General features: G+C 47.0%; 2 protein-coding genes across 2 annotated transcripts; both read right to left on the reverse strand.

The window, feature by feature from the left end:
* Positions 1 to 797: 797 nt before the first annotated feature.
* On the reverse strand, positions 798 to 8260 carry LOC135822433 (uncharacterized). Its single transcript, XM_065335201.1, has 4 exons — positions 7894 to 8260; positions 7084 to 7159; positions 3024 to 3220; positions 798 to 1570 (listed from the first exon to the last, which is right to left on the reverse strand). Exons 1-4 carry the CDS (start codon positions 8060 to 8062, stop codon positions 1560 to 1562), a joined length of 453 nt encoding a protein of 150 aa, XP_065191273.1. The 5' UTR covers positions 8063 to 8260; the 3' UTR covers positions 798 to 1559.
* A 2108-nt stretch (positions 8261 to 10368) lies between these two features.
* On the reverse strand, positions 10369 to 23121 carry LOC135822434 (dystrophin-like protein 1). Its single transcript, XM_065335202.1, has 11 exons — positions 22391 to 23121; positions 21864 to 21982; positions 19178 to 19249; positions 18287 to 18385; positions 17189 to 17250; positions 16163 to 16280; positions 15522 to 15749; positions 14027 to 14110; positions 13246 to 13530; positions 12088 to 12345; positions 10369 to 11575 (listed from the first exon to the last, which is right to left on the reverse strand). Exons 1-11 carry the CDS (start codon positions 22410 to 22412, stop codon positions 11030 to 11032), a joined length of 1893 nt encoding a protein of 630 aa, XP_065191274.1. The 5' UTR covers positions 22413 to 23121; the 3' UTR covers positions 10369 to 11029.
* Positions 23122 to 24850: the final 1729 nt, after the last annotated feature.

The raw sequence follows: 24850 nt of genomic DNA on the forward strand, positions 1-24850 counted from the left end.
CATTAGCCTATCCAAGGTCCATTGGTGAGAGGTGAGTTTCCCCGAAACACTGTGGACTGAGTAGAGATTGAGCCGAGTGGTGCTTTCTTGCCGACCGGTACGGACTGGAAGGTTTGACATCCTACGGCCTGAGGACCCCGTGTGCTCCAAATGCACCAGTCAACAGAGTATCAAGTAATTCGGCAGGAAACGTGATCTAGCCCTTGGTGCCTAATCATGATAATGCCGACAGAAAACCCGGCAGGATTTTGATACATTTCTGGTATGTGTCATGCATGCTTCTCTTCTGATGGATAAGGAAGAGGAGCAGAATTTGAGGATTTGCCCGCCACATGTATGGTCCCGCCAATTTCAATGCTTTTCGAGCAGAATCTAAGAGAGTGGAAGGGTTCGACATCACATCATCCTGAACCGAAGATCTCATATTCTCCTAGTAGAAACCCGTGCGTCAGTCAACTGAGTATCAAGTAATTCACAGGACTCGGTCGCGTGAGCTAGCTCAGCGGATAATGCTGACAGAACACCCGACAGAATTGCGGTGCTTTTTAGTATGTTTCATGCATGTTTGGATAAAGGAGAGGAGCACAATTCGAGGATTTGCCCGCGACATAATTTGTATGATTCTGCAAATTTCAATGCTTTTCGAGCAGAATTTGCCAAAATGGTTCGAATAATTATTATCCGCCGAGAGCTAGTGTGAAACCGCCTCTCCGCAAGTACAGCTCGCCCGGCTCCACTCTTTGTCTACATAAAAGCCTAGGATCCTTACCAAGCTTTAGATAAGGACGTGAGGAGAGCGAGTCTTATTGCTGAATACTGATACATGTGCTGTCAACTGAAACATCACTTTATAGCTATCTGCATAGACAACTGCTTTTTTTAAGTACACAATAAACATGGCGGTTTTCTGTAGTTCGCAGAATGTAACTTAGACTCGGATGGAGAGCCAAATGATTTATAGGGAAAAAGGACCAATGAACGTAACTTAGCAGCAACAAACATTCTTCGAAGCAGTTGTGAAAGCCTCCATTTTGCATTTCACAAAGTATTTTGAGAAAAATAATAAACCGATTCTACATAAAAGAAGGCACTGATTAATGAGCCATTGTGCAAGACGTATGTATTGTTAACAATTTGACTTATTGCATTCGCATACTGTCCATCAAGCTCATCGTCCGTAGTACTATCACCCAGTCGGCCATACGGCGTGGGAGAAAACTCAGTGCCAGCTGTTCGAATGGAGGCAACCTCGGTGCCTTCTTCCTCATTGTCTGACTCAGACTCAGAGTCTGAAGAGCTCGGTTTCTTGCTGTGCATGGCTAGAGACGTCGGTGCTCCATTCTGCGCTGTCATGGCAGTGCGGGTTGGTGGTGGCACAAAACTGTCGTCAAAGCCAACCAAGGGGTTGGTACCTGATGATGCTGCCGCACCTTCAGATGTGAGAATGTGCCTCTTGGTTGGAGGAAGCTCTGGTGCGGCCCCGGCCTGCGGTTTCACCTCACGGCTGCACTAACCAGGTTATGTATACGGCGAGCTCTTTGTTCTGCTGTAGAAGATGCTCACACTTGGCCTGCAGTCACCAGGTCATAGCAAATCAAGTTAATCAACACATGCACATGTAGGAATTTACATGATATACCGTAAAGTACCGTCGATCCGCCCCCTCTATAATTGCCGCCCCCTGTCGATTTTCTGCCTGTGAAGCGACTTCGGCATTTACAGCGGAATACGATGTTGAATCGACGCATGCAATGCTATACACAATACGTGCCAGTGCAGGATGAAAATGTGTACAATTCAGCACATCGAGTCCGAACTTCCGCGTTGTTGTGCATTGAACTGCACTTGGCAGTCTTTATCTACTTCCCGCCCCGTGCCGAAAACCCAGCGGGGAAGCGACATGGCGTGGGGCGGATCAACGGTACTTTACGGTACATGCAGAACAAGAATACTAGTCATGCTACTGCAACAAAGGAAAGAGTATGGCTTTAAAGAATGACAAAATGTTCCGAGTTATGACTAACTGTCCACCAACGTGACCAGATCATAATCATTCAGTCAGCGAGTGCCGCAAAAAGGCACAAACTAACAAGAAAAACTGAGACATTCGACAACCTGACACCTAGCTCTAACACTTCCATGGGGCGCAAACCAACAACGATCCAACTTGGAAGGCTCGGGTTAGGAAAGGTCCAAGAGGGGAAGGAAAGCGCAACGAAGAAGAGCACGAGCTAAGTCCCACGGCAACAAAGAATGCCGAAAGTTACTGGATGATGACGAAACTAAGCTAGTAAGACAATTGGACATACCGCTCTAACTACAACTCGACGACGCAAAGTGTCACAGAAGTGCTGGAGATAGGCGTCAGGTCCTCGAATTTCTCAGTACACACACACACACATACACGCGCGCACGCGCGCACGCACGCATGCACACACACACACACACACACACACACACACACACACACACATGCATGCATACACACACACACCGGCACACACACACACACGCATGCATGCACACACACACACACACACACACACACACACACACACACACACACACACACACACACACACACACACACCTTCTGACCTTTTGACGCCCATCACTAGAGGCGATGATAACGATGCTATAGCAGAAGCTATAGCAACTTGTGCTTGGTCGCACCATTTAACAGCTTTCAAGGCCGAAGATTTGACCACCACTATTCAGCCTGGTCTACACCTCACAGCTATTTGAAGTTTTATTTCTCTTGCCAGTGAATCCCTACTTTTCCGTTTTTCCCACACACACATCACACCACATACTCCGGCATGCACTGGTTTTAGTAATGGCCCAGGAGAATGAAAACACACACACACGCACACGCACACACACACACACACACACACACACACACACACACACACACACACACACACACACACACACATACACACATACACACACACATACACACACACACACACACACACACACACACACACACACATCAGTGATGTTATCAGCAGGCCTACCTGCTTCCACATCAGACGCAATGATGGACGCATTTCCTAAACTTTCAGCGGTATGCGCAACTGCTGCCCTTATACTCGGTGGTAACACGAGGCGTGAAAGAGACTGCAGTCCATTCTCCTCGTCCACTAGTATCAAGCCACGTTCTAGATTTCGCAGCTGACAATGCTGTTGTTCGTAGGCCTCTCTCCTTCGAAACCTGGGGATGTGAGCAAACAATAACATGACAATGTACAGGCGTGCAGATTTCCCCAGTTCACCAATCTTCAGCTCTCTTTTTTGTAAATTATCATGAATATACTATTACGCTACACAGAGGCAGCATTCTTTTAAAGCTCTGTTACAAAGATGCATCCCCGTGAAGAGATACGGCCATTTGAATTTCAAGATACAGAAAAATCTGTTAGGTCCTCATCCGAAACTTAAAACAAAATTGAAAATTGGCGACACATGAACTGTCATCCTACTGATCGTCGAACGCGTGCTTCGTGCACTATGCCATGTACTGTACCGGTTGCCTGCTGCGTGCATGCAGCACAAAGGTGCACAACATGCTTCACTTTAACAACGCAGGTAGGAGGCGTGCCAAGAAAGCTGAGCGTGATGACCTGCTGCACTTCAGTGCAATTTCAGGCACCTTGGCTTTCGTTCACCTCCGAAGAAACTCAAGTTTCATCATCATGATCAGCAGCCTCCAAACCATGAAGTAAGCCAATACAGTGGAACTATTATCCGGACGTCAACTATCCGCATGATCGATTTTCCGGATCGTCTAGTCGGGCTGGACAATGAGAGAGTTTGAAAGCTCAGTGCCCTACGCTATCCTTTTTATTTGCCTAGCTCATCATGCATGTTATTAGAACTGATTGGCTTCATCATTGTATTGAAAAGCGCTTCCATTATGTTATTTGATTCCACAGCCATTATTCGGACCTTGTGTCCACGTGTCATACACAACAGTATTCCACATTCAGCGCATACTGTTTCTTTTTGTATACCGTACTGGCAATATACATGGTCGCAGTGAGGCCATGAAGCGTTACATTGGCACATGTTTACCGCACGCAGGGCGTTACATGCAAAGTCGCACAGGAGCCGTTACACAGGTTTCTATATTGCCGCAGTCCTTTTTTTTGCTATTGCAGGACTTCCTGCTGCGTCCAGTTTTGAACTTTTCACCACGCGGTACACGTGCTTTCACAGTTTTCAGCCTTTTTTGCAATGAAAAGATCGCCGCACCCCGCCGGACGCGCGTTACGAACGCAACGAAAATTTGTCGCACTAGCCTGGTCGCGCGTTACGCCGCACCCCCTGCGTTACGCGTTACGCGGCAACATATATTGCCAGTACGGTAGTTTCTTTCCCGTCTTTCCGCTTTGTACACTTCGCTCACTCTTTCTTTTCCTTTCCAAGATCTTTTCCGTTTGGCGTTCTTCAGCAACTGCTCTGGGCTTCATCTCTGCTGCGGGTGTAAGGACATGCGTTCGGTATATGTAAATCATTATTTGTAAAGATCAAGATCCGTCCTCCTCTGTCATGCATGTTTCCTCTTTCCCTTTCCTGCATTTTTCTACCTTGTCACACACAACGGTACTCCACATTCAGTGCATAATTTTTTCTCTTTGTAGAGTTTCTTTCCCGTTCTCTTTGCACAAAAGCATAGCGATGTTATAATTTTTCTTTTCTCCTATACGCTTCGATCACTCTTTCTTTTCCTAAAAAGCAGAGTGATTTTTATCATTTCTCCTATTTTTAACAATACAATAGCATCAAGAGTACATAACCAAGAATGTGCAACTCTTATCTTGCGCTGCGATGAGTTCACCTGTGGCAGAATTTTTTTTATTCCGCTTATTTTGTAGATACCGTGAGAGTTCATCAGGTTCAATACACATCGATCTTTCGTCCGTTGTTCTGCTTGGACTACCGTAGCTGTACTGTACAAATTATTTGTACTTTGATCTCTGGCTGCGCATGATGGCATCAGTGAGCCAAACCGCCACCAAAGACTGATGTCATAAAAAAATTGGGGGATCGTCGAGTTGCACACTCCTGGCTATGTACTCTTGATACATGTAACATGGGATTCGAGCCCGCACTATCGTCCTGCATGCATTCCCCCGATACACTTCGCATACATACACATTCTTCCAAGTTGCTTCACGTTGACGCTTCGTTCACTCTTTCTTTTCCAAAAAATCATAGCAATGTTTTTTTCATTTCTCCTATTTTTCAACACATAACATGGGATTCGAACCCGCACTATCGCCCTGCATGCATTCCCCGATACACTTCGGATACATACACATTGTTGTATTTGAAAGCCCTATTTGAATAGCGTGGCCAGCTGTCTTTGATGGTACGGTCCGGGATAGGTACGGGATAGTGCCAAACAAAAAACAAAGAAGTACGGAATTAAAGCTGTGTGGACCCTGGGAAGCGCCAGACGTTACTCAAGTAATGTCTTTTGCATAGCTACGGGAATAGCCAAATTACAGTCGACTCCTGATTATAAAGAACACCATTGTGCAGGAGAATTAGTTCTTTATAGCCAAAGTTTGTTATACAGGTGAAATCCTGATAATGCGAACCTCCAAATGCCATCAAAAACTTCTAATAATCCGGACATTCTAATTATCCAAACATGAACCCACAACACAATATGTACAGTCAACTTCGCTTACAACGACACTCGGTGGGGCGTCAAAAAGGTGTCCTTATTCGCGAAGTGTTGTTATACCCGAAGTCTCATTATATGTATTACAGTGGGATGGGACTTTGCTCTGGGCATGGAAATTCTGTCGTTATATCCGCAGTCGTTATTAGCGAAGTTGACTGTATGTCAAAATGCTCCCATGGTCACGCAGAGTTCACACCATACAAGCAGCAAGTCATGACTGGCAAGTGGCCCATGACAGCATGAGTGCACTTGTTTTACATGCAGCCCTACAAGATTTGGTTTGTTATAAACGAAAACTGTGTGCTACAAAGGGTCGATTTTGAATGGGTTCAAACAGGGACATGGACAGGGGTTCGCTACACCCGTGACAAAATTCCCTGCTTCAAGTATAATTATGCTAATTCGTTATAAGCGGAGTACTCTGTGGCAGCTTTTCGATGTTTTTCAATTTTCCCCACTCGCAGCACCATTCAAGCGATGCACAAAATGTATTACAACAGATTGGAGTCAAAATGTACAACGATAGTGTCATTTTTGGAGCTGGAGTGCGCCTAGTTCCTGTTGTACTGCCGAGGGGAATGTAAAGTAATGAAAACATGCGGGAATATTCATGTTTTAGATAGATGTGTGACTGCTCCCTTATCTGACCATTCTTCTCATTCGAAACTGATCCTAGGAGACAGGCTGCGCCCGAGGGGTGCGGATAATCGGCACTCTACTGTACAGATTTAATGGAAGTTTCCGGAGGAGGAAGCTGTAGTTATCACCGACCGTCACCGTGCCCAGCTCATGCCGCTGCCGCGTGCAACCTGAGCTGGGCGCCCTGCTTGCCCTCAGGCCAGCGACATATTCGGCAGCCCTGTGTGCCGCCTACGGGATCCCAGCTACGACAAGCGCTCAAGGCGACATCGTCACCCCCAGGCTGGCCGAACCCCGGGTGACATCAGGGAAGCCTCTGGGGCTCAGGCAGCTCGGTAGGCGTACCGCATACAGGCATGCGTAAGCGTAGCAGCAGGGAAAGTTGCATGCTGGAAGCACAGCATCATCCGGAAGGCCTCATGGGCGAGTGGTCTTACACAACTGGCACTTCTTACTGTTGTAGCTTGCAGAACGCCAAGTTTTTTCTTGCTTCTTCTTCTCTTTCCCTGCTCGGAGGCATGGCTTCATGTTAGAGCAGTAATTAGTAGTTTTAAAAGGACTCAGCCGAGTCAAGCTGGACTCAGCGTGTCATGCTTGGCATAATACAAGAAGCACGCTATCCCCAAACGGTTGAGTGGTGAATTAATGTGTGAGGATACATGTGGACACTCGTGGTCACGTGAGAGGGGGGGGGGGGGGGAGTGATAAGTGAATGTTCAGTTTTAAGTTTTCACCTAACTTACCAGAGGAAATACATCAGGTACACCATCATGACTACAGGTATATACATGCAGACCTGAAGCCACCAGATTGCCTTCTCTGCACATTGAATCACCACCAGAAACAGAACGCCAGGCAAGATGCAGCAGATTAGTACATACCGGTAATGTATCATCCCGCTGACGACACACGGGTCTACTCAAAGATCAAGTATGCCTGCATTAGGGTCCAGTGGCTTAATTAAAGCATTTGGATATATCCTGTGTTGGAAGAACACAGCATGGTGTGTGATTGCTCTGAAAAGCTAGGAAACTGAGAAAGAGAAGAAAGACAGATGCGACCATAATCGTCGGGAATGGAACCCACAACCTCTCGATTGGAAATCGACTACACATACCACGGCAAGGTATGGTACACCCACACATACATTCACCCCCCCCCCCCCCCATACACAGACCCACACATACATCCCCCCCCCCCCCAATACACCCACCCACACATACATTCAGCCCCCCCCCCACACACACACATACTTTCAAAGATCAGCTGCACTGTCCAGTGCCAGTAATGGTAACCTTCTAACTGGTCAGTGAGTGCTGGACCAAAAACGTTTTCGTAATCACCATGATCACAGGAAGCTGGGTCTCACTGTGTGCATACATATACATGCAGTGGCGAGTGCGCGCGCACACACACACACACACAAACACACGTGCCACACACACGCACGCACGCATACACACAGTACAGCATTTGGTGTTCTATGTCTGTCGGTCAGTTACAAGATAGCGCGGCAATAAAGTGCTCACGGATATACAGCACGTCATGCTTACTTTTCGAAGCAGAGACAGCGAAGACAATCTCGACGGAAAAGACGCACACCGTCAAGAGGAAAAAGAGCACCAAGCATATCGTTTTACATGTCTCCGAAGAACAGGCACGTCGGATACGCGCTTGGGTGCGCCTTGGGGACTGTCCTTCTGTGCGGAGGTGATCCATCATGGGTGCTTCGAAGATTGGACGGAGACTGGACGGAGACTGGACGGAGACTGGACAGAGACTGGACGGAGATTGGACGGAGACTGGAGTCCGAACAACAAACTAGGTAGGTATATGACTAGGTAGCCGCTAGCTGAACGGAAATTGCAAAGTTAGTTACTTTTGACTGTCGGATAGAAAAAATATTGAAGCTCGCTGACCTGCGCTGGGCGCTGCGCATGTGGCCTCTGCACCAAAGTCAAGAACAGTTACGGACTGTACCTCTGCGGATCTCATCACCGGACGCGCGCGGAGGTTGCATTGCACACACTCTAAAGCGAAAACAAAATGGTAAAGCCTAAAGGCCTGGTACTACTGGTAGCATAAACCACGGCCCCCCAGCAGAGAATGATGACGAGTTTGGAATACCGTATTTTCCCGATTATGGCGCACTCGATTATAAGTCGCATCCCTACAGTTTGAGGTTTGAACCACATTGTTTCAATACTGTATCCATGCGTATAAGTAGGATGTCACTCTCGATTGTAAATAAGTCGCATCGCCTTCTTTGGAGTTGAACTCTCAAAACGTCCAACACACAGAAGTCTCAGCTGAGAGCACGGTGGCTCGGCGAAGTGAAACACTAATCCATCCTGATTAGCAGGGATCCTGCTGGACTTACCAGCAGCCAGCAGTCGCTCTATCACGTCGGTCTTACGGCCACTGACCTCCAGCTGCCTTTCCTGCAGCAGGAGTCGCAATTCGGGGACAGTTCTCTTTGACAGCGAACTCTTGTCCATCTTGCATTCTTGGCAAAAAAGGCCGATACTCCCAAAAACAAAACAAAAAAAACTGAACGGAAGAAAGGCCACTGCGAAGCAAGGAGTAGTAAAATAATAATATTTTACTACTCCCTGCTGCGAAGTGACGGAAATGCGGTCAAGACTCAAGGACGACCGCATCTTGTACAATACGGTACCGGTAGTACTTGTAGTTGAAGGTACTGTACCACATTCTGTGGAATGAAATCCGAAATCGGAGCGATTTTGCAGCGTCTTAGCGCAAATTATTTCGAGTTATCCACAAAGGCACAAGCTTTCCAACTCTCTTCGCGTTTCGGCCGTTGGAAAGCGCACCAACCAGGGAGTTTTATACCATGGATACGACTTGCTGTTACCAACCTGCGGAACTGTACCAGTGGCCATGCATACGGCATTACCGATACAGTAATGCCATCAGTGTATGCATGCCCACAAATGATTCACAGTCTCCCATAGGGCCATACTATGATAGCAACAATAGCCGACGTCGACAAGATCTGAATGAAGCAGATAAAGACGCACCAAAATAGATTCACAAGCAAATCAATGAGCTAGGCGTTAGAGCTACTGTTAGCTCAAAGTAGAGCTGCCGGTATCCGTGACCAGTTGTGAGAGTAGACCAGGTCAATGTGTCCATAATGATGGATAGGTACTAGGTAGGGATTGTGCAGGGGTGTAACGGCCGGTCCACGGGTCCGGCTCTGGCCGCATCACTTTTTCAACACAATGCCAAATGTGCCCAGAATGCAGGATTTTGCACCCTAATTTCAAAGTTTTCCAGGGGGAGACCCCCCCCCCCCCGCACTCAGTGGGCCCGCACCCCCTCCGGCCGGACCATCTTCAACGGTGGTGCAACGCGCCTGTGGTGGGAAAAGAAATGCTGCTGCAAAAAGACCTGTTGTCCGGAAAGACACAGCAGAGCAAGCAATATCAGCTTACTCACTTTTCACCGACAATAAGCAGGGCGCCATTTTGTGATTACACAGCAAGAAAGCAAGTGACGTCAGTCTTGAATGCAGTACAGCACAATGCAGCGCAGCGCGTATGTAACATTGTTAGCTCGGATTTTTGCTAACAAGTACTATAACACAGCCAGTACCCCTTATAACTGTAATAATTATTTATCTCTGCGCAACCCACATAACAGTTAGCTGACAGAGTAATCTGAACTTACTCCGAATGCACACCTCGTCTACCAAATGGAACACATCAGACTACTTGTACTGAGAACGGCTATGCACACCCTATACTGTAGACTTGCTAGGGCAACCTGTATTGACAGCATGCTGCTGGAGACCGTAAGTGAGGAGATGGAGAGACAAACACACATTATGTACCCACGTGTGTACACACCACACACACACACACACACACACACACACACACACACACACACACACACACACACACAGACACACATGCACGCACGCGCGCACACACACACACACACACACATGCACACGTGGCCATCAAAGCTCATTCAGGCACATCACCAATGGACAATGATAATCAGATCAAACCTGGCACAGATATTGCATGTGACAAAATATGGCGTTGGTGCTTCTTAGATTGATTGTATCAAAGAAAGACATCACATGAAAGCTGTGAAGCAACCTCTCAGCAGAGCTGGCTTGTGCTTGTTACTAAAAAACGCTCCACCGTAGTAGCCAGCTATTTCAAAAGACTGTTCTTCCCAAGAAAACGGGATGAAAACTATATCAGTATATGATTTCGCTGACATGAGCACGAAACAAAACAAACAAAAACCAAAACACTGCTGTCAACTGAAAAATATCATTTTCATAGCTATGCATGTATATGTAGCCAAGTACTTCTTGAAGTAAACGATTGACATGGCAGTTTTCTGTAGCCTGTAGCATGTAAGGTAAGCGCAAAGAAATATTATTCGAAGGAGTTCTGGAAAGTCCATTGTCCATTTCCCTACCACATTTTTAGGGAAAAATAAAATTAATGCTACAACACAAGGGAGAGAATGATTACTGAATCATTGGGCAAGACCTATGCATCGCTATGTTGCGACTATTTTCAAAAATTATTTGGAGCAAACAGCACAGCAGGAAAACTCTAAGACTGACATGGTTAGCGGTGACATTACGCAAGTCTTCTCCTATTTCTGTACAGACAGGACAGGTGTGAACATCGCATTGTTTTAGCTCATATCAAACGTGAGCCGTTGCGTCTCGGCGCCTCCACCGACCTCCTTGCCAGGGAAGTCGCCGAGTTCAGAGATTGATGCGACAGGGGCCGCTGAATTATTCGCCGCTGGTGTGCTTGTTGCATTCGCATGCTGTCCATCAAGCTCATCGTCCGTAGTACTATCACCCAGTCGGCCATACGGCGTGGGAGAAACCTCAGTGCCAGCTGTTCGAACGGAGGCAACCTCGGTGCCTTCTTCCTCATTGTCTGAGTCAGACTCAGAGTCTGAAGAGCTCGGTTTCTTGCTGTGCATGGCTAGAGACGTCGGTACTCCATTGTGCACTGTCATGGCAGTGGTTGGTGGTGGCACAAAACTGTCGTCAAAGCCAACCAAGGGGTTGGTATCTGATGATGCTGCCGCGCCTTCAGATGTGGGGATGTGCCTCTTGGTAGGAGGAAGCTCCGGTGCGGACCCAGCCTGTGTTTTCACCTGCTGCACTAGCCAGGTGACGTGATCGGCGAGTTCTTTGTTCTGCTGTAGAAGATGCTCAACCTTAGCCTGCAGTCACCAGGTCATAGGAAATCAACACATGCAGAGATTTCCATCATGTACAAAACCATACAAAACAGGAATGCTAGCCATGTTACTGCAACAGAGTAAAGACCACATGGATCTACTAAAAGGGTGAGTGTGCAATTGACAGAGTTGTGCATCCAATCATCATCTACATGTTATGCTTAGCTTGGTTACTCGTGACACACAAAATCCACTCCATCACTGGATAGCTGTCGGAGTGTCAGCGGCAGAGCATTTATTTATTTATCGTCTCCACTTCATGGCACATAATAATACATAGCCAATACAAGAAAGGGAGGGTGAATCCAACCACGGCATGCCATGAGTGTTTAATACAATCATGTGCATTGGACACTAGTAAGCATGAAAGCTTCCAGTTGAACGTGTCCTCTTCTCACACAGTACTCATACCCCTCTTCTCACACAGTACTCATACCCGGAGCTTCCTAAACTAGAAGTACAAAATCAGAGCACGCATGGCAATGGGAGCATACCTCAGCAACCACACGTTGCCTCGTCTCGGCAGAAAGCTGATCTTGCAGGAGCTGTAGCTGTGCAGACTGAGCGCGTTGCACGGCAAAGAGGCGCGGGAGTAACCGCTTGGACTCATCCGGAGAGAAATTGTTTGGATCGGAGTAGACATCTATTGGGGAGCCGGAGTCGAGCAGCTCCCGCGAAGTGTCACCGCCATCAGTCTGGTCAAGGTTCATCATCAATGAGTCATCGGGCATATTATTCGAGGTGACACTTAGCTGCACAACAAGACCGAGAGAGAAAGAGAGAGAGAGAGGGGGGGGGGGGGAGGCATAGAGAAAATAAAAGTAAAGTGATTCGTTGCAGAATGTAATGAGTTCTTGGCTACTGCTAATGTTACCTTTGCCATCAATAGATGGAAATAATGATCCAATTTGAGTCTCTATTCTAAGAACTGCCCGGGGATTGAGTATTGCAGAGCATGTGCACACACTGTATATTGCAGAGCACGTACACACATTCTATATTGCAGAGTACACACACACACACACACACACACACACACACACACACACACACACACACACACACACACACACACACACACACACACACACACACACACACACACACACACACACACACACACACACACACACACACACACACACACACACACACACACACACACACACACACACACACACACACACACACACACACACACACACACACACACACACACACACACACACACACACACACACACACACACACACACACACACACACACACACACACACACACACACACACACACACACACACACACACACACACACACACACACACACACACACACACACACACACACACACACACACACACACACACACACACACACACACACACACACACACACACACACACACACACACACACACACACACACACACACACACACACACACACACACACACACACACACACACACACACACACACACACACACACACACACACACACACACACACACACACACACACACACATTCTATATTGCAGAGTACACACACATTGCATATTGCAGAGTACATCCACACGTTCTATATAAGTTGCAGAGTATACACACACGTTCATGCAGAGTACATACACACATTGTACATTGCAGAGTGCTTACTTGTGTTCTCTGAAGTGGTGGTAGAATACCACGACTACCAGCAGGAGGTGGCGACGGCAGTCCACTGCCAGCAGCAGCAGCAGTACCTGCGCCGGCCCTGGCGGCATTCGGCTGACCAGGCACCGTGTAGTTGTTGAGGAGGAAGCGCTGCTGGTCCACGCTCAGACCAAACTCTCGCATCAGGTCGGCTGATTCCGTCTTGTGCACTTGGTTGGCATTTGCTAACCTGGCCGCTTGCTGTGCATTGTATTGCTCGGATGTCTGCTGCTCCTCAAATGATTTCACCTGGTTTTTTTTTAGCAGAACAAGTAATTCAGCAAGAATACAGCAATGAGAACGAGAAAGAGCACTCCGCAATCATTACATTTTAACAGTGCGGTCCAATCAATGCACGGCCAATGGAGCAAGTGCACAACTACGCCAGTGGTGGACTGACTCGCTACCACATCGATAACTGGTGTGCCCAACTGAAGGTCCTGAGGTGTTGACACGTTCATCCCCTGTGACACTTGTGTAATCCACTCCTCACGGTGAGCCACACGTTCACAGATTTCCACTACTAGGATGAAACAGCAGGTAAATGGACAGAGATGAAAATATATATTTAAAAATAGGGACTACAAAGATACTTAGTGAGGGTGAATTCTTATTGATAACCTTTCTAGCCAAAAGTATAGCTAATTTTTGCGAATCCATCAGTTGAGCGTACCAATAGTCTTCCCAAAACACGCTCAAATGAAAGGACACTAACCCGAAATCATGCATAGTTTCTCCCTCTCACCTGCATCTCATAGTTGTCATCAAACTGGATGAGTGGCTCTGAATTAGCCTGTGTGCTCGGTGCTGCAGCCGCAGCATCATGGTCCTGAAATACAGGCACAGAACATTTTAATGACAGAATTTAGTACCAAAGTCACTGGAGACAGAAAAGAGCAAATCGTGAACGAAGATCACATCCGTGTATCAGGAGCCAATCCCACCGACCATTGTGCATAAACGTCTTGATGATGGACAGAAGCAGGGAGTAGTAAAAAAATGTATTTTACTACTCCCTGGACAGAAGCATAAAACGCCATCAGCCATGTCAACCCCCTTATCTCATGTGCAATATCAACTTTTAATTTGGACAGATGCGGGTTCACCCTTTGAGCTGTACCATAAAATGCATGGCTTTCTACAGGGTTTGCGCAGAGTGTCCCCATGCATTTAGGAAAGCTGTCTCGATGTCTTTCTTTGTTTCCACTGCCAGATATTCATAATGCATCTGAGCCTTGCTAGGTTCAGACACGTAACTAAGCTCAGGGTGAATGTCATAACAAACTTACGTCATGCTCCACAGCATGGTAGACCCAACAACCCGCAAGAATCAGCCACCATAGGCATAGCTGAGAAACTCCTCAGCATCTAGACAACTACTGACTGAAGTAGTAAAGAACGCTTGTCACTCGACATGTGTGTGGGAGGTGGACTCGAGATGTTTGATCAAACTCGAACAACTGGTGGTTGGCTAGGGCCGAATATTGGATTTTGGAGGTTCCCTAGTTTGTCCATGGATTCAAATGAACACTACTAACTATAAGTCCATGAGCTGGTATCGGAGCTGCCCCCTGGGATGGGTATAGCTATCTCCAGGGGGAAAGAACCTAGATGCAGTACGATTCACTTCCGACAGTGGAGACAGTTATTGGAACTGTTGGCTGAGACCAGACATGCATCTATGCTGCACCTACTCACAATCACTTAAGAGCACGTATTGTCGATTGGCTATATACCCATGAAGTTGAAACGTGGCCCTGTGCGTGGCCCTGTGCTGCCACGAATGACACCATTATAAGAACGGTGATTACACTCCACTCCACAAGGAATTGCGATGCTCCAAGATAGTCGACTAGATGGAAAATCATTGAATCAAGGCTATCAGTGACATGTGTTGCATGGATACTACACACACTACCTGTCAAATCTGTGGACAGCAACTGTTTCGCACACTACCTGTCATGAGAATTCAGTCGACGGTCGCCACGGCTAACCCGATCCCGGATCTACTTGCCTTGACGTGGGATGGTAATGGCATGTCGTTTGTCTTAGCGATGACATTAGCTTCACACGCTGCATAACTTATGAGCACAAGCTTAGAACGCACAGCGGCATTCCACACGTGATGTGGCCCAAACGACATGTGGGGTAAATTAGACGCGTTCCAGGCATTGTTCTACATACATTTAGGTGAAGCTGGTAAACCCTTCAAAAGAGTTCTGCATTAAAACAAATCTTACGGCTGTGGATTCATCAAGAGCCCTGGAGGCATCCTCGGCTTCTTGGAGCGCTTCCAGAGCCTTGGCTTCAGCCTCAGTCGTCTCACTTGCCTCCTTCTGTTCTTTGAGCTTGGCAAGTTTCTCCGGTGGTAGTAGCCCTGGAATGTTCTTCGCTTCATCCGTGTCTTGAAGGCGGCATACAGCGTCGAAGACTTGACCCACGGTTCTCACAATACGCAGGGCATGTGACTGCAAGTACACCCACCCACACAGCAAACAGCAGACCGTGACAAAAATATGTTATGGTGCGCCAGTACTCCCATGTGACTGAAAGCTTACAGATGCCATGATAGAACTAAATCATGAAAATGTAGAAAGACTACGTGCAGGAGCTGTACTCGCATGTGACAACAAGCATAGAAGCATCCTGAGAGAGAGGGGGGGGGGGGGGGAGAGAGGCTACTGCAAACACAAGGATATTACACAGCACCTGTAACCCAATGTGACTACAACATAGAGGCACTATCGCGAACATTCACACAATTCAAGATCAGATGCAGGACTCGTACACAGCTGCAGAACTAATAGAATATGGCACTAGTAAACAGAATAGGACAGGTGTATGTGTAGGCGCGTGGGCACGCGCTTGTTTTAGTTCCTACCTTCTTGTAAGCCTTGAACACCGCACAGACGAAGCACTTCTTTCCGCCCTCAAGCTCAGCCCGACACACCAAACTGAATATCTGGCGATCCAATGAGTCATGTGAGACGAAGAACACTCTGTCCATGTAAACATGTGTGACAAATCAGGCACGCACGCACACACACACATACACACACACACACATACTTCGAAGTACACACACACACACACACACACACACACACACACACAGATGTGACATATTCGTGTTAAACTGGGCATGCGTTGTTCCAAGGACATGCAAGAGAGAGAGAGAGAGAGAGAGAGAGAGAGAGTGTGTGTGTGTGTGTGTGTGTGTGTGTGTGTGTGTATGTGTGTGTGTGTGTGAGAGAGAGAGTGAGTGCGTGTAAGAGAGAGGGGGGGGGAGAGTGAGAGAGAGAGAGAGAGAGAGAGAGAGAGAGAGAGAGAGAGAGAGAGAGAGAGAGAGAGAGAGAGAGAGAGAGAGAGAGAGAGAGAGAGAGAGAGAGAGAGAGGAGAGGGGAGAGAGAGAGGGAGAGAGATGGATAGATAGATAGATAGAGAGAGAGAGAGAGAGAGAGAGAGAGAGAGAGAGAGAGAGAGAGAGAGAGAGAGAGGAGAGGGAAGAGAGAGAAGGAGAGATAGAGAGATAGATAGATAGATAGAGAGAGAGAGAGAGAGAGAGAGAGAGAGGGGAGATATATAGATAGATAGAGAGAGAGAGAGGGGGGGGGGGGGGAGAGAGAGGGGGGGGGAGAGAGAGAGAGGGGCCAATGCCCCTTTGACTAGAAATACATTGCACACACATATCAAGCACAAGTAGGGGTTTGGAGAAGTAATCAACCTAAAAGTAATAACCGGCACACATTTCTTGGAGGGCTCAATGGCAGATCTGCAGGCTTTTAACCTGTTCCTTTATGGGATAACTGGAAGACAAACATGCTGGGGCTATTCAAGGAAACAATGAGAATAACCCAATGGAAGTTAACGAACAAACTGGAGAATCATGAATCAGGTCACCACTTACCGATAAATGGGACTCTCTAGAATGACCTCAGGTTGTGTGTCGGTGAGCAGTGTGCTACGTCTCTGTCAGGATCAGAAGACAGAACACACACATATAGCGTGTGATTTGCTATCATTTCAATCAACACCAAATACATACGCTTCTAGGGAATTTCAACCTAGTGCAGTCTAAGAGGTAGAGATAGATAGATATGGAGAGAGAGAGATACGGAGAGAGAGAGAGAGAGAAAGAGAGAGAGAGATATGGAGAGAGATAGAGAGAGAGAGAGATAGAGAGAGAGAGAGATATGCAGGGAGATAGATTGATAGATAGATACAGAGAGAGAGAGAGAGAGAGAGAGAGAGAGAGAGAGAGAGAGAGAAGAGAGAGAGAGAGAGAGAGAGAGAGAGTGAGAGTGAGAGAGAGAGTGAGAGAGAGAGAGAAAGAAAGGAAGAACACAAATGGGAGAGAGATTCAATTTTTCTCCTGGTTTGAAATGCTTTCCCGTGGGCTTTTATCTGTTGGTATCTCTACTATGATAGTGCTCTTTTTCTTCTTGTCATTCTTGTGCTCACTTCTAACTAAATACATCCTTTTGTAGCTCGCAAGCTGTTGCAATCTCGCTCATAAGTTGTTTTGTTATCGCAATTATTTTATAGTAGAGAAGTTTTGATTCAGTAACCAAGCTAACCACTCTATGAGCTACATTGTATTGTGTTTGGTTGCCGAGGTTGTTATGGTATCTAAGCCTGCAGTGTACCCTCTCAAGATTTTATGCATAGTTTAGTTTCCCTCTCACAGGCTCTTACTCAGTGGCCATCATTCAGTCCGTTGTCTATCTGTCTCTCGCTCTCGCTGTGTTCCTACAATATCACTGTCTTTCTAACCTCACATGTCCTCATCTTGTGTCTAGGCAAAAAAAGGGTTCTAGAAGCTCAACATTTGGTTGAACCGGTTCACCTCATTGAAACAGCTACTCTGTAGGTTCCATCAGCATTTTCATTGTCCTTTAATGGACCTTTATGTAAGGGGTACACACTCTGTCAAGTAGAAAGATCCTGAGAGGGGTTTCATTGACCAGTACGATACTCGGGAATAGTCAGGAAATTGCCCACTTACACGTCTCTTCTTCTTTTGCCGTTTTGTCACTGACAGTCCGCTCACCGAGATGCGAATCTTGACTTTGACCTTGACAACATTGCGGGCTTTATACTCGTACTGCACACATGTAGAGTTGGGGAACAAATAATGCGGACACGTGAAGACAAACAAACCAACCAACAAACAAACCAACAGTGATTAGTACATTACATCACTACGCTGCATCCACTGAAGAAAATAATAGAGTTTGACATGCTACACTATTGCAGGAGAGAGTCAAGACTGCGCTTGAATTTTGGGATCTAGATAATTATGATCATTGTATGCAAGCACACGTGTTTGGAGCAGTCTTTCACTATCCACCAGCCGTGACTAGACTGAGCCTTGGGGATTGAGCGGAAGACTCGAGGTACAGACAAAGACACACCGGCAGGCGTACTGGGGTCCTACCTCCAATTACCCAGCAAAACTATGGACTGGATTCGGCAGATCTTTTTTTAAACTACCGAAGTGTCAGTACAAACAATTCAGGTCAGTGTAAGCTCTGCCACGTGCAATACACATGACTGTAAATTCTGCAATAGTCTTTGAAGTACATCCATACGCAGTGCTTACACGAATAGGTACATGTTGGAAATGATCTCGGGTATTGCAATGGTATCTACATTGGCAATCATCATCAAAGCCACTGAAAAATATCATTTTTTGATCTATGATTCCAAGAAAGACACTATCTTTCACGAAACTTACCCATTCATTTTAATGCAGCTTTTTCAAGCACTGTTTCCAACAGAAAATGATGGTATAATACAAGGCACAAGTGGAAATGGATAAGAATACAATTGATAATACTCAGCCTTATGCAAACAGATAGCCAGTCTTTGAAGGAGATCCATATGTAGTGCTTACACGAATGCGGCGCATGTTGGAAATGATCTCGGGTCTGCTCTTAGGGCGTGGGATTTCCATGCTGCCAATAAACTGTACGAAAGCACACGGCATCAATCATTCAACACAAATACACGTTAAAGGTATACTACCGTAAAAGCTCGCAAATAAGTACGTATTTACTTTCAAATTTAGTGGCCACACCCGTACTAACTTTCGGGCAGGTACTGACTTTTGGCAGGCAGGCACAGTGGGTTGGTCAAAGACCATGATTGAGATACGAAAGGTACCTGGTTCAAGTCCTGCCTGGGAGCGGTTTTTCCAACCGTCCTGCTACCCACAGTCAACTGGGAACGTGTGGCCAGGCACAAGGGGTACATGGACGCAGCTAATGGGGTCGTTCTCGGCACTTGTGCCAGTGGTTGTGAGACTTATCCGCTCACCCCCACCGTTAGGCGCTGCATCTGCCGCTAGGGTTTACTGGGTGTTAGCGACCGTCAGGAGTTCCCTTCGGGAACGGACACGACAATTTACTTTTTGCTTTATTTACTGACTTTCGGACACGAACTAAATTTCGGACCTAACTTGTGTGTACTCAAGTAGTGGAGAAGTCATTTTCATGTCGATGTACATGCTACGTTCTGCATGTGCGCACCGTACCGGTACTTATTTCGGGCAGTATGTTTATCGGGCTTGACTTGACGGCAACAGGCAGAATCAAAAAGAATGAAGGGGGTATTTCTTTCGGGCAGGTACATATTTACGGACGTTTACGGTAGTGCTGTAAAGACAAGCCGCTACGACGACTTCCGAGTTAAATATTTCCTAAAATTCGCAGGATTACGAAACGATGAGTTGCAGATGTTAGGATTTTCAGGTATTTCCGAGCATAACACGTTCGTCCCTGGTTGAATTACTGACTCTCAGAATCCATCCTTCATAGCTTCAGTCTTTTTATTCTATTTTACTCAGTGTGCAGTGTTGAACAGTCCAAAAAGGACGAAACTGTACTGTCCCCAACACATAAACCTGCACCTCTCTAACAGTGAGAGGCAAAAGCAGGATATTGGTGATGGATAATTCCTGCAGCCGCTGAGCCTTGCAATTAGACTGTTGAATGGTGACGTTCCAGCACAAGTTGCTAATCCCAGCATAATTAAGCTTTTCACTCACAAAGCGACTATTCAGTACATGGGGTAGTGGTCTACCAGAGCAATCACACTCACCACCGTGGTGGTTTTCCAGAAATGAGTAGAAGCAAAAAACCACACTCGCAGCCACAGAATAGATAAATAGCCGAAAAACATCTAAATCCATCAAAGAACCGCCAGCAAGCGGGAGAAAAGGCCGTGAAATCAAGTGAAACAGCATGGCCAGTGGTGAGCATGGGTGACTGGGCAGCAGGGGAGCGCCTGAAAAACAATGACTCCCTACATTCCTAGCCGCGACCGCTCAACCGGGCTAGAGGAAAAACACGCCTTTCGGCCAAAAAACCTTTCTATTTTCATTAATTCCTGCCCCGCTGCCAGTCAGACCCAAGAATAGAGATAGCAAGAAATGGTATGTAATAACCGGTGTATGTCATAATCATAAGCCACACACATAGGCATAGATTGTCAAGAAGAACAGCGGACGACTCCCATGAAACCAGGGTGGGTGGGCGGGCAACTTCAACTACCACGAGGAAAAACAAAGACCACGATGGCAGGTTCAACGGAGTTGCGCAGAACAAGAGCAAATGCACGAAAATAGTTGTGAGTGAAAAATACGTTTTTTGCACTCTTTCGCTACGCTCAGCCGTGAAAAAACAAAACTATAATTGCCCTTGGCAATTGGCAAGCCCTGTGGTCTCGGGCATCAACCACCCTTGGTGCTGACCGCTTTAATGCACTTCTCACATCAATCATCATTTTTTAATGCCCCAACTCATTCCGTCAGGAACTCACTGCACACCTTAGGCAACCAGAAAGAAGACCTTAGGGTCTGTTGGGAATGCCAAAGGCAAATAATAAGAATACAATGCAATACAAGGGACCCTGCGCCTGGCAGATGGATGGGTGCATCATAAGCTGCAGGAGTCATTCCGGATGCCCAAGTCTCCTAAATAGTATTGCCATTCTCATGGTGTTGTATCAACTCTTTTTATGTTGTTGGTAACCTACGCAACTATGCTGTGTCTGGTACTCATCAGCGTTTGGAATATGCCCTTTCCCATGATGAGCGAATCGAACGAAAGTATATTTACAGATATACCCATAGTCATCTTACACTGGTCTTCCTTGAAACCATCATCGGTCTTGTCAAATTTCGACTGATTTGTGCAATCCCATTGTTTGGAAGTCAACTTCTACTGCGACCCGTTTCTGGATACAGAATCATTCGCACACGCTCCGCCTACTGTCTTCTGGTACCGCCGAACGTACTCTACTGAACTGTTGCAAGTGGCCGCAAACAAACGCACACTGGACACACATCCGTTGCCACGAGGAACATGGTTGACGGGCACGATAACAGTACACGCAGGGGCGGCACTAGGGCCCATGATCCAGCACAGGTTCGTGCTGACTAGTGACTAGTACGTGTAGACGTGTATGCTCACAGAGTCAGACACCATGGATACGGTCAAGTCACAAACTCATAAAGTCTACAAATAATTACATTGGTTTGGGGGAGGCGATTTTTTTTGCGATTGTGACACATACTTTACCTTGGCCTTGCACACCACGCCATGCATGAAAGCGTCGTCATTCTGCACCGGCGCTTTTCCGAACTGATCGCTTTTGGCCACGTCCTCGAAGTCTTGATACTTGACGTTATTGGGACGACCTGTGCGTACAACAGGAAAGAGGACACAGTCACACAGTGAAGGCAACACGACGCACCGGAAGCCCTGCATGCACTGTGCCTAATCCGTAATCGATTATCTCTACCGCTTGAAAATGTGACACAAACTCAGCTTTCCAGACCAGAGGCGCTAGGCACCATGCTCTTACTCAAACTGGTGTTGTACTGCTAGCATGCTACACGTACAAACCGCTCTGCAGAAATGTCGTCCACTTGATTAGAATAATACTGTAATTGTGTTGTGTCAGAGAAGTAGAACAGGGCACTGGAACATTTCCATCTGTGCGGACAAGAACATCTGCAAATCTGTACGGATTTTCCTGAAAGCCATTTCAAAGCTTCTCCCGAGTCAGTGTCACAGGAGCAGTGAACACACGTTCAAGGACTTACCTCCTCCGCCGCCTCGGAACATTTCGCTTCCCTTGCGCGCTCCCGCGTACACACCAATCGATTGTTCAAGAGTCAGCCGTCACCGTCCGTTGGCCGCCGGTGAAATCGATCCCAACTCGGATCGCCAGCGAACGATTCTGGTTTGGTCGAACGCGGGAGTGCCGCCGGTGTCGTACACGGTCTTCGGGTCTTTCTTTCTGCAAGCGAGCTGCAGACTTTCTCGCCCGTACAGGAGACCAGTGAGAGGACTAGTGCTAGTGGTAGTAATATACAGTAGTGGAAGTTAGTACGGGGTTAGCCTATCAACAGATCATATTCGCTCAACCCGTCCACACGTCCTGAGCGCTTGCACACACTCGGCAGATCTACTCCGATCAAAAGACTGTTGCTGCTTTGCAGTACAGCCTACAGGCACAGGGCCGGTCTCCAGCTCAGTTGTCGTCAGCTTGCTACCAGACGCTCAATGGCACACTGCAAACGCCAAAGAGGAGCTGCTTGCGAGGTCAGCAAAAGCTAGCTGAACTGCTCCGCAAACTCAACTCGAGAGTCGAGTATCCAATTATCTGTGGTACGTCGGCGGTGCTACAAAAACAAGGAGTCCTAGATCCAAGCCACTCGGAACTCTACCGATCAGGTGTCGTGTAGTGTTTTTTCTCAAAGCACACATCCGCCGATGATCCGGGCCCAACAAAGCACAGGAGTCTGGAGTAAGCCCAAAAAGAATCTTGGCTTTATTGTGTGTGCGTGTGTGTGTGACCCCGTGTTGCGCAGCTCGGTATGCGATCATCTAGACTACAGCGTTGTACTTGTCAATCGGCCGGTCATAAATTTTTCAGTCAGTTCGTTACAAACAAACAAGGCCCATGGGCCATGATCATGATGCCTGCTCAGAGCTGCGTGTCGGTGCTACTGGCTGCCAACCAAGTATGAAGTAACTTAGTTGCTCCGCAGGGACATATCGCTGCGCAGAAACTACTATACCTGGCGCATACGGAGCAAAGGTGTGACAGGTCTGAAATTATGGCAGCCAAAGACAAGTAGACAGCCGACTGCAAGGTTATGCGGCAGATCGCTAGGGATTGACGCGATGAGTGGAGGAAGGAGCAGGGACACAACGAACTAACTCACAAGGACACAGAATGAGCGGGAGCTGTCGACATGTCACCACTGACATCAGCTAGTTGCGCTTCCCCGCAACGCGTATGCACCTGTCACCTTCCTCCGGAGGACCGGACGGGTCGCAGGCGCTCGACGCCCTCTGGAAGGCTGGATACCTGCTCGCCACAATGACAGGAAAATACATGACTGAGAATGCAGTGTGCATGTGAAAGGCCAGACATTGTAAAACATACTGCTGTGCTGTCTGTTTCAGACGACAGCATTACATTTTGTTGTTCAATCCCCGTTGTAAAAACTGCTCCCGGATCATTTCGGGTGATAATAAAGTTGGAGCATGTTAAATTGAAATCATGCTCCTGACAAGGTACCAAAGGAGGGAACTAAGAAAGAGAGAGTTGCTGGATGAGCATTACAGAAAAGGAAAGAGAGTGGGCAGAAACCCCAGCACAGTTGGACATGTAAAGGATGAGGATCAAGCAGGTGTGATACTGATACTGATACTGATACATGTACTGTGATAGTGTGCAAGTGTGAAAACAGCAACAGAGGAAAATTAAATTTTAAATACCTACATAAAGTGTCTAGAGTCCTTGCTGCAAATAGTGCTCAACACCTCAAAATGGGCAGAGCGTACTACTACTACGTCGTCTGATGAGTGTTTATGACACGAAACTCCGAGTTACGAGAAAGATTTTTGGTCCCTGTTGTTCTGCCTTTGTGTACATGTACAGCGGAACATGCAATTGCGAGCACAGCGGAACGAGTAACGCACTGAGCGAAGGGAAGAGTGATCGAAAAGGCAAAAGTGGAAGAAGGATAGAAGTAGATTTGGGGAGACATCTACGCCTACGGCCCTCGACCCTAACCTAGGCCTATGGCTATGCTAGTAGCAATATATTCAGCCCTGGGGCATCAATGCTCTGACCATCCCCCCCCCCCCACACACACATGGATGGGCCACATCCAGTCCAGGGCATGCCTTACTAGTAGTACAATGTAGTCTGTTCATATCATATGGGCACAGTACTAGTGCACAGTACTGTATCCAGTAACATAAATAAATTCAATAGTGAATACCATGAATATTGCCACTGGCATCATGTCAATGCTCTGTCCATGCCCGGCGCCCCATCCAGGACAGGCCATCAACTGTCCAGGCATGGGGATTCATGACCAGGATGGATGTACAGTACGTTGCATTTTATGAAGTATACAGCTGTCATGTGTCAGGCCACTCCTTTCCATTCCCAGCTGATCTCAGCTCATACATTGTACTCAGTCCAGTGCTTCAAAATACATGTACATGTAAATTTTAAAAATACATGATTGTACAGTGTATCA

This window comes from Sycon ciliatum, chromosome 8, assembly GCF_964019385.1.
Source record: "Sycon ciliatum chromosome 8, ocSycCili1.1, whole genome shotgun sequence".
NCBI lineage: Eukaryota > Metazoa > Porifera > Calcarea > Leucosolenida > Sycettidae > Sycon > Sycon ciliatum.